The following is a 12,338-nucleotide window of genomic DNA, read 5'->3' as shown; positions in this document are numbered from 1 at the left end:
GTGGAACGATGGAGAGAGATAATGAGCAGTGGAAATATGGAGGAAAGGGAGAGATAATGATCAGTGGAACGATGGAGGAAAGGGAGAGATAATGATCGCTGGAACTATGGAGGATGGAGAGAGATAATGAGTGGTGGAACTTTGCAGGATGGAGAGAGATAATGAGAGGTGGAACTATGCAGGATGGAGAGAGATAATGAGTGGTGGAACTTTGGAGGAAAGGGAGAGATAATGATCGGTGGAACGATGGAGGAAAGGGAGAGATAATGAGCCGTGGAACGATGGAGAGAGATAATGAGCAGTGGAAATATGGAGGAAAGGGAGAGATAATGATCGGTGGAACGATGGAGGAAAGGGAGAGATAATGAGCCGTGGAACGATGGAGAGAGATAATGAGCAGTGGAAATATGGAGAAAAGGGAGAGATAATGAGCCGTGGAACGATGGAGAGAGATAATGAGCAGTGGAAATATGGAGAAAAGGGAGAGATAATGATCGGTGGAACGATGGAGGATGGAGAGAGATAATGAGCGGTGGAACTATGGAGGAAAGGGAGAGATAATGAGTGGTGGAACTATGGAGGATGGAGAGAGATAATGAGAGGCGGAACTATGGAGGAAAGGGAGAGATAATGAGTGGTGGAACTATGGAGGATGGAGAGAGATAATGAGAGGCGGAATTATGGAGGATGGTGAGACATAATGAGGTGGAACGGTAGAGATAATGAGCAGTGGAACTATGGAAGGAGATAATGAGAGGAGGAACTATGGAGGAAAGGGAGAGATGAGCGGTGGAACTATGGAGGAAAGGGATAGATAATGAGCTGTAGCACTATGGGGGAAAGGGAGTGATAATGTGCGGTGGAACTATGGAGGATGGAGAGAGGTAATGAGCAGTGGAACTACAGAGGAAAGGGAGAGATAATGCGCCGTGTAACTATGGAAAGAGATAATGAGGAGGAAAGGGAGAGAATGAGCATTGGAACTATGGAGGAAAGGGGGTGATAATGAGCAGTGGAACTTTTGAGGATGGAGAGAGATAATGAGTGGTGGAACTATGGAGGATTGAGAGACACAATGAGTGGTGGAGCTATGGAGGATAGAGAGATAATGAGTGGTGGAACTATGGAGGAAAGGGAGAGATAATGAGCAGTGGCACTATGGAGGATGGAGAGAGATAATGAGAGGTGGAACTATGGAGGATGGTGAGACATAATGAGCAGTTAAATTATGGAAAAAGAGTAGAGAATGAGCAGTTAAACTATGGAGGAAAGGAAGAGATAAGTGGTGGAACTGGAGGATGGAGAGAGATAATGAGCAGTGGAAATATGGAGAAAAGGGAGAGATAATAATCGGTGGAACGATGGAGGAAAGGGAGAGATAATGAGCGGTGGAACGATGGAGAGAGATAATGAGCAGTGGAAATATGGAGGAAAGGGAGAGATAATGATCAGTGGAACGATGGGAGGAAAGGGAGAGATAATGAGCGGTGGAACGATGGAGAGAGATAATGAGCAGTGGAAATATGGAGGAAAGGGAGAGATAATGATCAGTGGAACGATGGAGGAAAGGGAGAGATAATGATCGCTGGAACTATGGAGGATGGAGAGAGATAATGAGTGGTGGAACTATGCAGGATGGAGAGAGATAATGAGAGGTGGAACTATGCAGGATGGAGAGAGATAATGAGTGGTGGAACTTTGGAGGAAAGGGAGAGATAATGATCGGTGGAACGATGGAGGAAAGGGAGAGATAATGAGCCGTGGAACGATGGAGAGAGATAATGAGCAGTGGAAATATGCAGGAAAGGGAGAGATAATGATCGGTGGAACGATGGAGGAAAGGGAGAGATAATGAGCCGTGGAACAATGGAGAGAGATAATGAGCAGTGGAAATATGGAGAAAAGGGAGAGATAATGATTGGTGGAACGATGGAGGATGGAGAGAGATAATGAGCGGTGGAACTATGGAGGAAAGGGAGAGATAATGAGTGGTGGAACTATGGAGGATGGAGAGAGATAATGAGAGGCGGAACTATGGAGGAAAGGGAGAGATAATGAGTGGTGGAACTATGGAGGATGGAGAGAGATAATGAGAGGCGGAATTATGGAGGATGGTGAGACATAATAAGGTGGAACGGTAGAGATAATGAGCAGTGGAACTATGGAAGGAGATAATGAGAGGAGGAACTATGGAGGAAAGGGAGAGATGAGCGGTGGAACTATGGAGGAAAGGGATAGATAATGAGCTGTAGCACTATGGGGGAAAGGGAGTGATAATGTGCGGTGGAACTATGGAGGATGGAGAGAGGTAATGAGCAGTGGAACTACAGAGGAAAGGGAGAGATAATGCGCCGTGTAACTATGGAAAGAGATAATGAGGAGGAAAGGGAGAGAATGAGCATTGGAACTATGGAGGAAAGGGGGTGATAATGAGCAGTGGAACTTTTGAGGATGGAGAGAGATAATGAGTGGTGGAACTATGGAGGATTGAGAGACACAATGAGTGGTGGAGCTATGGAGGATAGAGAGATAATGAGTGGTGGAACTATGGAGGAAAGGGAGAGATAATGAGCAGTGGCACTATGGAGGATGGAGAGAGATAATGAGAGGTGGAACTATGGAGGATGGTGAGACATAATGAGCAGTTAAATTATGGAAAAAGAGTAGAGAATGAGCAGTTAAACTATGGAGGAAAGGAAGAGATAAGTGGTGGAACTGGAGGATGGAGAGAGATAATGAGCAGTGGAAATATGGAGAAAAGGGAGAGATAATAATCGGTGGAACGATGGAGGAAAGGGAGAGATAATGAGCGGTGGAACGATGGAGAGAGATAATGAGCAGTGGAAATATGGAGGAAAGGGAGAGATAATGATCGCTGGAACGATGGAGGAAAGGGAGAGATAATGAGCGGTGGAACGATGGAGAGAGATAATGAGCAGTGGAAATATGGAGGAAAGGGAGAGATAATGATCAGTGGAACGATGGAGGAAAGGGAGAGATAATGATCGCTGGAACTATGGAGGATGGAGAGAGATAATGAGTGGTGGAACTATGCAGGATGGAGAGAGATAATGAGAGGTGGAACTATGCAGGATGGAGAGAGATAATGAGTGGTGGAACTTTGGAGGAAAGGGAGAGATAATGATCGGTGGAACGATGGAGGAAAGGGAGAGATAATGAGCCGTGGAACGATGGAGAGAGATAATGAGCAGTGGAAATATGGAGGAAAGGGAGAGATAATGATCGGTGGAACGATGGAGGAAAGGGAGAGATAATGAGCCGTGGAACGATGGAGAGAGATAATGAGCAGTGGAAATATGGAGAAAAGGGAGAGATAATGAGCCGTGGAACGATGGAGAGAGATAATGAGCAGTGGAAATATGGAGAAAAGGGAGAGATAATGATTGGTGGAACGATGGAGGATGGAGAGAGATAATGAGCGGTGGAACTATGGAGGAAAGGGAGAGATAATGAGTGGTGGAACTATGGAGGATGGAGAGAGATAATGAGAGGCGGAACTATGGAGGAAAGGGAGAGATAATGAGTGGTGGAACTATGGAGGATGGAGAGAGATAATGAGAGGCGGAATTATGGAGGATGGTGAGACATAATGAGGTGGAACGGTAGAGATAATGAGCAGTGGAACTATGGAAGGAGATAATGAGAGGAGGAACTATGGAGGAAAGGGAGAGATGAGCGGTGGAACTATTGAGGAAAGGGATAGATAATGAGCTGTAGCGCTATGGGGGAAAGGGAGTGATAATGTGCGGTGGAACTATGGAGGATGGAGAGAGGTAATGAGCAGTGGAACTACAGAGGAAAGGGAGAGATAATGCGCCGTGTAACTATGGAAAGAGATAATGAGGAGGAAAGGGAGAGAATGAGCATTGGAACTATGGAGGAAAGGGGGTGATAATGAGCAGTGGAACTTTTGAGGATGGAGAGAGATAATGAGTGGTGGAACTATGGAGGATTGAGAGACACAATGAGTGGTGGAGCTATGGAGGATAGAGAGATAATGAGTGGTGGAACTATGGAGGAAAGGGAGAGATAATGAGCAGTGGCACTATGGAGGATGGAGAGAGATAATGAGAGGTGGAACTATGGAGGATGGTGAGACATAATGAGCAGTTAAATTATGGAAAAAGAGTAGAGAATGAGCAGTTAAACTATGGAGGAAAGGAAGAGATAAGTGGTGGAACTGGAGGATGGAGAGAGATAATGAGCAGTGGAAATATGGAGGAAAGGGAGAGATAATGAGCGGTGGAACGATGGAGAGAGATAATGAGCAGTGGAAATATGGAGGAAAGGGAGAGATAATGATCGCTGGAACTATGGAGGATGGAGAGAGATAATGAGTGGTGGAACTATGCAGGATGGAGAGAGATAATGAGAGGTGGAACTATGCAGGATGGAGAGAGATAATGAGTGGTGGAACTTTGGAGGAAAGGGAGAGATAATGATCGGTGGAATTATGGAGGATGGAGAGAGATAATGAGCGGTGGAACTATGCAGGATGGAGAGAGAATGAGTGGTGGCGCTATGGAGTAAAAGGAGAGAATGAGCAGTGGCGCTATGGAGGAAAGAGAGAGATAATGTGCGGTGGAACTATGGAGAATGGAGAGAGAGATAATGAGTGGTGGAACTATGGAGAATGGAGAGAGAGAGATAATGAGCGGTGGAACTATGGAGAATGGAGAGAGATAATGAGCAGTGGCACTATGGAGGAAAGAGAGAGATAATGTGCGGTGGAACTATGGAGAATGGAGAGAGAGAGATAATGACTGGTGGAACTATGGAGAATGGAGAGAGAGAGATAATGACTGGTGGAACTATGGAGAATGGAGAGAGAGAGATAATGAGCGGTGGAACTATGGAGAATGGAGAGAGAGATAATGAGCGGTGGAACTACAGAGGAAAGGGAGAGATAATGCGCGGTGGAACTGTGGAGGGAGATAATGAGAGGAGGTACTATAGAGGAAAGGGAGAGATAATTAGCTATGGAGGATGGAGAGAGATCAGTGGTGGAGGATGGAGAGAGATAATGAGAGGTGGAGCTATGGAGGAAAGGGAGAGATAATGAGAGGTGGAACTTTGGAGGATGGAGAGAGATAATAAGAGGTGGAACTATGGAGGAAAGGGAGAGATAATGAGAGGTGGAACTTTGGAGGATGGAGAGAGATAATGAGAGGTGGAACTATGGAGGAAAGGGAGAGATAATGAGAGGTGGAACTTTGGAGGATGGAGAGAGATAATGAGAGGTGGAACTATGGAGGAAAGGGAGAGATAATGAGAGGTGGAACTTTGGAGGATGGAGAGAGATAATGAGAGGTGGAACTATGGAGGAAAGGGAGAGATAATGTGAGGTGGAACTATGGAGGATGCATTAATGACATTACATTGTGATTTGTCAGAGCTAAATTATAAGAATGTATATGCACGGGGTGTGGGGATTAACCCTTTAATAAGGGATGAGTGATTTAACTTTGCCCTTTTCTGTGACTCCAGTTATATCACCCCCTGTAGGGTGCTAAGAAATGTCGTATTCTGCTTGTGTGCCGCCCCTTGCAGCTGGCTCTTGTGTGGCCCTAGATGGATTGGGAGGCCTACTACTTTCTAATCACTAAAACGAGTCACATGATCAATCAGTGGCATATCATTTATTTATAGAAAACTATTAATTACAGCAGAACCTCTCAGTTTGCAGCCCGATACCCCACACATACCACCCCAGCTGCTTTATTCACACAAAAAGCTATACAGCGACTCCTATTGGCCAATCAGGCCTTAGATGTGCATTTTCCCCTTGTGTCTTGTACTATGGTGACAAAAAGAAATAAATGTATTAGCCAACAAAGCACACAGCCTGGCCCAGGGTCCCCATCATAAACAGGAGGTGCAGAAAATCTCTAATTCAAGCAGTCCGTGGGACTATATCATTCATGGCAACTTACAGGGCCATGGGCAGGGAGTCTGTGACTCAAGGAAAGGGAGGTACTAGGACATTGATGGTAGCTTGCAAGGGCAGGGAGTTTGTAACTGAAGCAAGACTTATGGCAGCTTACAGGGAGTCTACATCAGGGAATGGGTGGGATTATAACATTAATGGCATCTTGCAGGGAGTCCTTAACTCAAGGAGTGGGTGGGATTAGAAAGGAAGAAGATCATAAGCACTGTCTTATGGGTTCATTGTCAGTCATAAGGGTCTGTATATGGCCAGGAAGGGTGGTTCTGGTTGGAGATAAAGGTTTGTATATGGCCATGAAGGGTGGTTCTGGTTGGAGATAAAGGTCTGTATATGGCCATGAAGGGTGGTTCTGGTTGGAGATAAAGGTCTGTATATGGCCAGGAAGGATGGTTCTGGTTGGAGTTAAAGGTCTGTATATGGCCAGGAAGGATGGTTCTGGTTAGAGTAAAGGGCACAAATATGGGTCTGGACTAGAAATATATTGGGGTTCATTGTGGCAGAAGATGGTTTGGTAAATGACTAGGCATGGACTAAAATGGAAGCATGGGTGTAAGAGTATCACTGACTCAAAGCCCACTGGGTTCATATTGAATATTGCTAGAGGAAGACAGAACTGGCTGCTGTATGGTGTAGGGGGCAGTGTCATGAAATAGTTTTTAGGGTAAAGGGGCAGCCTCACAGGAATTTGGTTTAGGGGCAACCTATCTGTACAATGTCTGGGGTAGAGGACAACCTCCTGTTATTTTGTTGGGGGGGGGGGAGGTTGATGTTCTGAATTTAGTACCTCCATTTGAGTACTTCAGGGGACATCAAGCTCCACCTCTATTTCTACTTGTCCCATTGGCATGACATTTTGAGGGTACAGATTGTAGGAGTGCTCTTTGGGGATGGTTTCGGGCACAGTCAAGCCGTGGGACTTTAGGTGAGTGAGGAGGATGCTACGGCGGGTGAATTTTTTGTCACACTGGATGCAGGCATATGGTTTCTCTCCAGTGTGGGTTCTCTGGTGAGTGTGCAGGTTATGCTTCAGGCTGAAGCTGTGGCCACACTCCTGACAGGTGAAGGGTTTCTCCCCAGTATGTAGCCTTAAATGTTTTTTGAGGTGCTGCCTCTGCCTGAAGCTTTTGCCACACTGATGACAAGGGTATGGCCTCTCCCCAGAATGGATCCGTAGATGTTTGACCAGCGCCTGCCGCCATTTGAACACTTTCCCACATACTGAACAAGGGAAAACATGGCAGATCTGCACAGAGGGCATAACTCCTGCGCCTCCACTTCCAGTGGTTTTGGGATGTTCATTTGTGGGGTTGCGATTGGTTAGCACTGCTGGAGGGTTTGTATTATGAGGTCTGCGGTTAGGGGGGCGCTTCTCTGTCCTATGGGTCTTTTTGTGACTGACGAGGCTTCGTTCCAGGCAGAAGCTTCGGGGGCACATGTCACAAGGGTATGGTTTCCCCCTAGGGTGAGTGGGGTGATGGCTGCTCAGTTGCTGTTCCCCCTGAAATGTTTGGGCAAGCTGATTGCATACATGATCTCTTTTCTTAGACTGCTGTACGTTGTCCTGCTTGGGTGTGCACATAATGGGTGTCCTACCTTTATGAGACAATTCATGCTGATACAAAGACACTTGTCTTCTAAAGCAGAGTCCACACACAGGGCAGGAGTACTGCTTGGGCCCCTGCAAGGTATCCTGTTGGACCTGGATCTTCTCACTTTCTGTGACTGAGGTTGAGATGAGCCTATCTATCTCACTAGTACATGGTTTGCCTTTGGCTGTCCTATGGCTTCTCTGGTGCTTTACAAGACTCCAGTCATGATGGAAAGCCTTCCCACAGTCAGGACAGACATATGGTCTCCGTGGTTTGTGGGTGCTCCAGTGACTGGTCAGGTTGTGCTCAATATTGAACATCTTTCCACATCGTGGGCAGTTGTAGCCTTTTTTGCCCCTGTGCAGCCTTAGATGGTCGGTCAAGTGTGGCTTCTGGGTGAATTTTCTCCCACACTTCAGGCATGGGAAGGGCCTCTCTCTAGAGTGAATGTTGAGGTGGCTGATGAGAGTGTGCTTGTGCTGGAACATTCTAGCACACACATTGCACTTGAAGCCTTTCACATGTGGCAACAGCCTGTGAGGGATAAAGAGACGGTTTAGGTGAAAGCCTTCAGGGAGAGACAGTCGTTCCATCACACTAGGTGGAGATTTGCCACTGGAATCCACAGAGTCTTGAGATGCTTGGCATTTTGAGTGAATCCTCCAGTGGGATCGGTATATGGGCTCGCTTGCAAATTTCTTGCCGCACTGAGAACATAAGAATGGTTTCTCCCGGTGGTGGACGTTCTGATGCTTACACAAGCCGATTTGTAAATGAAAGCCTTTCCCACATTGGCTGCAGCTATGAGGCCTGTCTCCTGAGTGCACACCAAGATGTTTGGTCAGGAGGTGCCTCTGTACAAACCGTCGTCCACATTCGGGGCAGGGGTAGGGCTTTATGCCAATATGCATCTTGTAATGGTTGACAAAAATCTCTATTCTGCTGAATCGCTTTCCACACTGGGGACATATGTATGGCCTGGCACTCAGTCCAAACTCCTCTCTCTGTGGGCTCTCAGAGGTCTCGCTGGGCATCTCATATTTCCAGCTTTCCAGCATCAGCCTGATCTCAGTAGGTATGGTCTGCTGGCTCCCTGTATAGACGAAAACCGGTTTTATCTCCGGGCCCTCAGGGCAAACACCAGCTATATTTATACTAGGATCGACACAAGCCAGTTTTACCTCGGGGCCCGTAGGGTACACCTGAGGTTGTTTCATCTCTAGACCCTCGGTGGAGACATGGCCTGTTTGTTCCTTCTGTTCCATGGGGTAGACACAAGCTGCTTTTATATTGGGCCCCTCAGGGTAGACACAAGCTGCTTTTATCAGAGGGTAGACAGGGGCAGGCTTTATCTGGGGGCCCACTGGGTAGGCACAGGCTGTTATTGTTGCCTTGTCCTTGGAATAAATGTAGGTTGGTATTGTTGCCTGGCGCTGAGGGTACATATAGGCTAGTAGTGTGGCCTCGGGCATGGTACCAAGCTGAGCTGTAACCTCTGGCACACACTTTCCCTGATGGTTCTTCTGGTGCACATGAAGGTTCTCCCTGCGGCTAAAGCTCTTGTTGCACAGGGCGCAAGGATAAGGTTTCTCTCCAGTGTGAATCCTCTGATGGGTCTTAAGGTTGTGTTTGAGGCTGAAGCCCCGGCCACACACCTGGCAGGTAAAGGGTCTCTCCCCGGTGTGTAGTCTCTCGTGCTTGGTGAGGTGCTGCTTCTGGATGAAGCTCTTCCCACACTGCCTACAGCTGTAGGGTCGCTCGCCAGTGTGTATCCGCTGGTGCTTCACCAGGTTCTGCCTCTGCCTGAAACGTTTTGCACACAGCGGGCACTCTAATGGGTTTTCCTTCTCCTTGATACCCTTGGCATCTTCATTCAGTGCATTACTACTTTCCCACGGAGGCTCCTGCATGCACCTCACAGCACTTCCATTTAGTGTACTCTCAGCTGAGACCTCTGGCCATTTCTGAGCTTCCATCATCTTCCTCGGATCCTCTGCTCAGGCTCTGCAACATAGAAACAAAATCTAATAGTCCAAATTAGATGCTGTCCTGCAGTAGGAGCAATGGATCCCACCACCCATAACCCCCTCACTGGGATGGACCCACCACCCATGGAGCAGTCCTGTCCTGCTTTATGGCAGCTGAGATTCTAGCTATCTGTATAACAGAACATTCTGTCCCAGTGGCTGCACAGATCCTATCTGGTCCCCATTGTAAGCAGCAGTCCTGTCCTGCTTTATGGCAGCTGAGATTCTAGCTATCTGTATAACAGAACATTCTGTCCCAGTGGCTGCACAGATCCTATCTGATCCCCATTGTAAGCAGCAGTCCTGTCCTACTTTATGGCAGCTGAGATTCTAGCTATCTGTATAACAGAACATTCTGTCCCAGTGGCTGCACAGATCCTATCTGATCCCCATTGTAAGCAGCAGTCCTGTCCTGCTTTATGGCAGCTGAGATTCTAGCTATCTGTATAACAGAACATTCTGTCCCAGTGGCTGCACAGATCCTATCTGATCCCCATTGTAAGCAGCAGTCCTGTCCTGCTTTATGGCAGCTGAGATTCTAGCTATCTGTATAACAGAACATTCTGTCCCAGTGGCTGCACAGATCCTATCTGATCCCCCATTGTAAGCAGCAGTCCTGTCCTGCTTTATGGCAGCTGAGATTCTAGCTATCTGTATAACAGAACATTCTGTCCCAGTAGCTGCACAGATCCTATCTCATCCCCATTGTAAGCAGCAGTCCTGTCCTGCTTTATGGCAGCTGAGATTCTAGCTATCTGTATAACAGAACATTCTGTCCCAGTGGCTGCACAGATCCTATCTGATCCCCATTGTAAGCAGCAGTCCTGTCCTGCTTTATGGCAGCTGAGATTCTAGCTATCTGTATAACAGAGCATTCTGTCCCAGTGGCTGCACAGATCCTATCTGATCCCCATTGTAAGCAGCAGTCCTGTCCTGCTTTATGGCAGCTGAGATTCTAGCTATCTGTATAACAGAACATTCTGTCCCAGTGGCTGCACAGATCCAATAATGCACAGTTTCCAGTTTTTGTACAGACAGATACTGGCACACGGGGGGTTACAGAGGGAGTACAGACACAGGCACATGGGGGGTTACAGAGGGAGTACAGACAGATACTGGCACACAGGGGGTTACCGAGGGAGTACAGACAGACACAGGCACACGGGGGGTTACAGAGGGAGTACAGACAGATACTGGCACACAGGGGGTTACATAGGGAGTACAGACAGATACTGGCACACAGGGTTACAGAGGGAGTACAGACACTGGCACACAGGGGGTTACAGAGGGAGTACAGACAGATACTGGCACATGGGGGGTTACAGAGGGAGTACAGATACTGGCACACAGGGGGTTACAGAGGGAGTACAGACACTGGCACACAGGGGGTTACAGAGGGAGTACAGACAGATACGGCACATGGGGGGTTACAGAGGGAGTACAGATACTGGCACACAGGGGGTTACAGAGGGAGTACAGATACTGGCACACAGGGGGTTACAGAGGGAGTACAGACACTGGCACAACAGGGGGTTACAGAGGGAGTACAGACACTGGCACACAGGGGGTTACAGAGGGAGTACAGACACTGGCACACAGGGGGTTACAGAGGGAGTACAGACACTGGCACACAGGGGGTTACAGAGGGAGTACAGACAGATACTGGCACACAGGGGGTTACAGAGGGAGTACAGACAGACACTGGCACACAGGGGGTTACAGAGGGAGTACAGACAGATACTGGGACACAGGGGGTTACAGAGGGAGTACAGACAGATACTGGCACACAGGGGGTTACAGAGGGAGTACAGACAGATACTGGCACACGGGGGGTTACAGAGGGAGTACAGACAGATACTGGCACACAGGGGGTTAAAGAGGGAGTACAGACAGATACTGGCACACAAGGGGTTAAAGAGGGAGTACAGACAGACACTGGCACACAGGGGGTTACAGAGGGAGTACAGACACTGGCACACAGGGGGTTACAGAGGGAGTACAGACAGACACAGGCACACAGGGGGTTACAGAGGGAGTACAGACAGACACTGGCACACAGGGGGTTAAAGAGGGAGTACAGACAGACACTGGCACACAAGGGGTTAAAGAGGGAGTACAGACAGACACTGGCACACAGGGGGTTAATAGGAGGGGCAGAGCTGAGGGGTCGCTGACCTGTAGTTAAACAGCAGGAGAGACTTTCTCTCAGTCACATCTCGGCTGCAGCCTCTTCCTGCACTTCCGGGTGCTGCCGTCCTTCCTGTACAAAGCATTCTGGGAAGTGTCTAGAGGGGGAGGGGAGGAGGCTGCTGAGAGTAGAACATGCAGGAGATCAAAGGACTTGATCAGCACTTTGTACAAGTTCATTCATTCCTGCACCCCAACTTCTTGTGTTTCATTCCTGCACCCCAACTTCTTGTGTTTCATTCCTGCACCCCAACTTCTTATGTTTCATTCCTGCACCCCTATTTGTACCCCAACTCCTCGTGTCATTCCTGCACCCCTATTTGTACCCCAACTCCTTATGTTTCATTCCTGCACCCCAACTTCTTGTGTTTCATTCCTGCACCCCAACTTCTTGTGTTTCATTCCTGCACCCCAACTCCTTATGTTTCATTCCTGCACCCCTATTTGTACCCCAACTCCTCGTGTCATTCCTGCACCCCTATTTGTACCCCAACTCCTTATGTTTCATTCCTGCACCCCTATTTGTACCCCAACTCCTCGTGTCATTCCTGCACCCCTATTTCTACC

At 48.0% G+C, this 12,338-nt stretch overlaps 1 protein-coding gene across 2 annotated transcripts; it reads right to left on the bottom strand.

Annotated features, from left to right (window-relative positions):
- Nucleotides 1-5,645: 5,645 nt before the first annotated feature.
- LOC108704636 (zinc finger protein 271) lies at nucleotides 5,646-11,905 on the bottom strand. Of its 2 annotated transcripts, none has more exons than XM_018241280.2 (2): nucleotides 11,760-11,905; nucleotides 5,646-9,561 (listed from the first exon to the last, which is right to left on the bottom strand). In XM_018241280.2, exon 2 carries the CDS (start codon nucleotides 9,534-9,536, stop codon nucleotides 6,768-6,770), a length of 2,769 nt encoding a protein of 922 aa, XP_018096769.1. In that variant the 5' UTR covers nucleotides 9,537-9,561; nucleotides 11,760-11,905; the 3' UTR covers nucleotides 5,646-6,767. The 2 variants fall into 2 exon arrangements, with proteins under 2 accessions (XP_018096769.1, XP_018096770.1); XM_018241281.2 differs by having other exon boundaries at nucleotides 5,646-9,581; nucleotides 11,760-11,862.
- Nucleotides 11,906-12,338: the final 433 nt, after the last annotated feature.

Source organism: Xenopus laevis, chromosome 6L, assembly GCF_017654675.1.
Source record: "Xenopus laevis strain J_2021 chromosome 6L, Xenopus_laevis_v10.1, whole genome shotgun sequence".
In the NCBI taxonomy this organism is placed as follows: Eukaryota; Metazoa; Chordata; class Amphibia; order Anura; family Pipidae; genus Xenopus; species Xenopus laevis.
The sequence above is the reverse complement of the archived record's forward strand: the minus strand, read 5'-3'. Positions and strand labels throughout refer to the sequence as shown.

Excerpts from the sequence above, each read along its gene's own strand:
- LOC108704636 (XM_018241280.2), bottom strand. The coding sequence starts at position 9,536 with ATGATGGAAGCTCAGAAATGGCCAGAGGTCTCAGCTGAGAGTACACTA.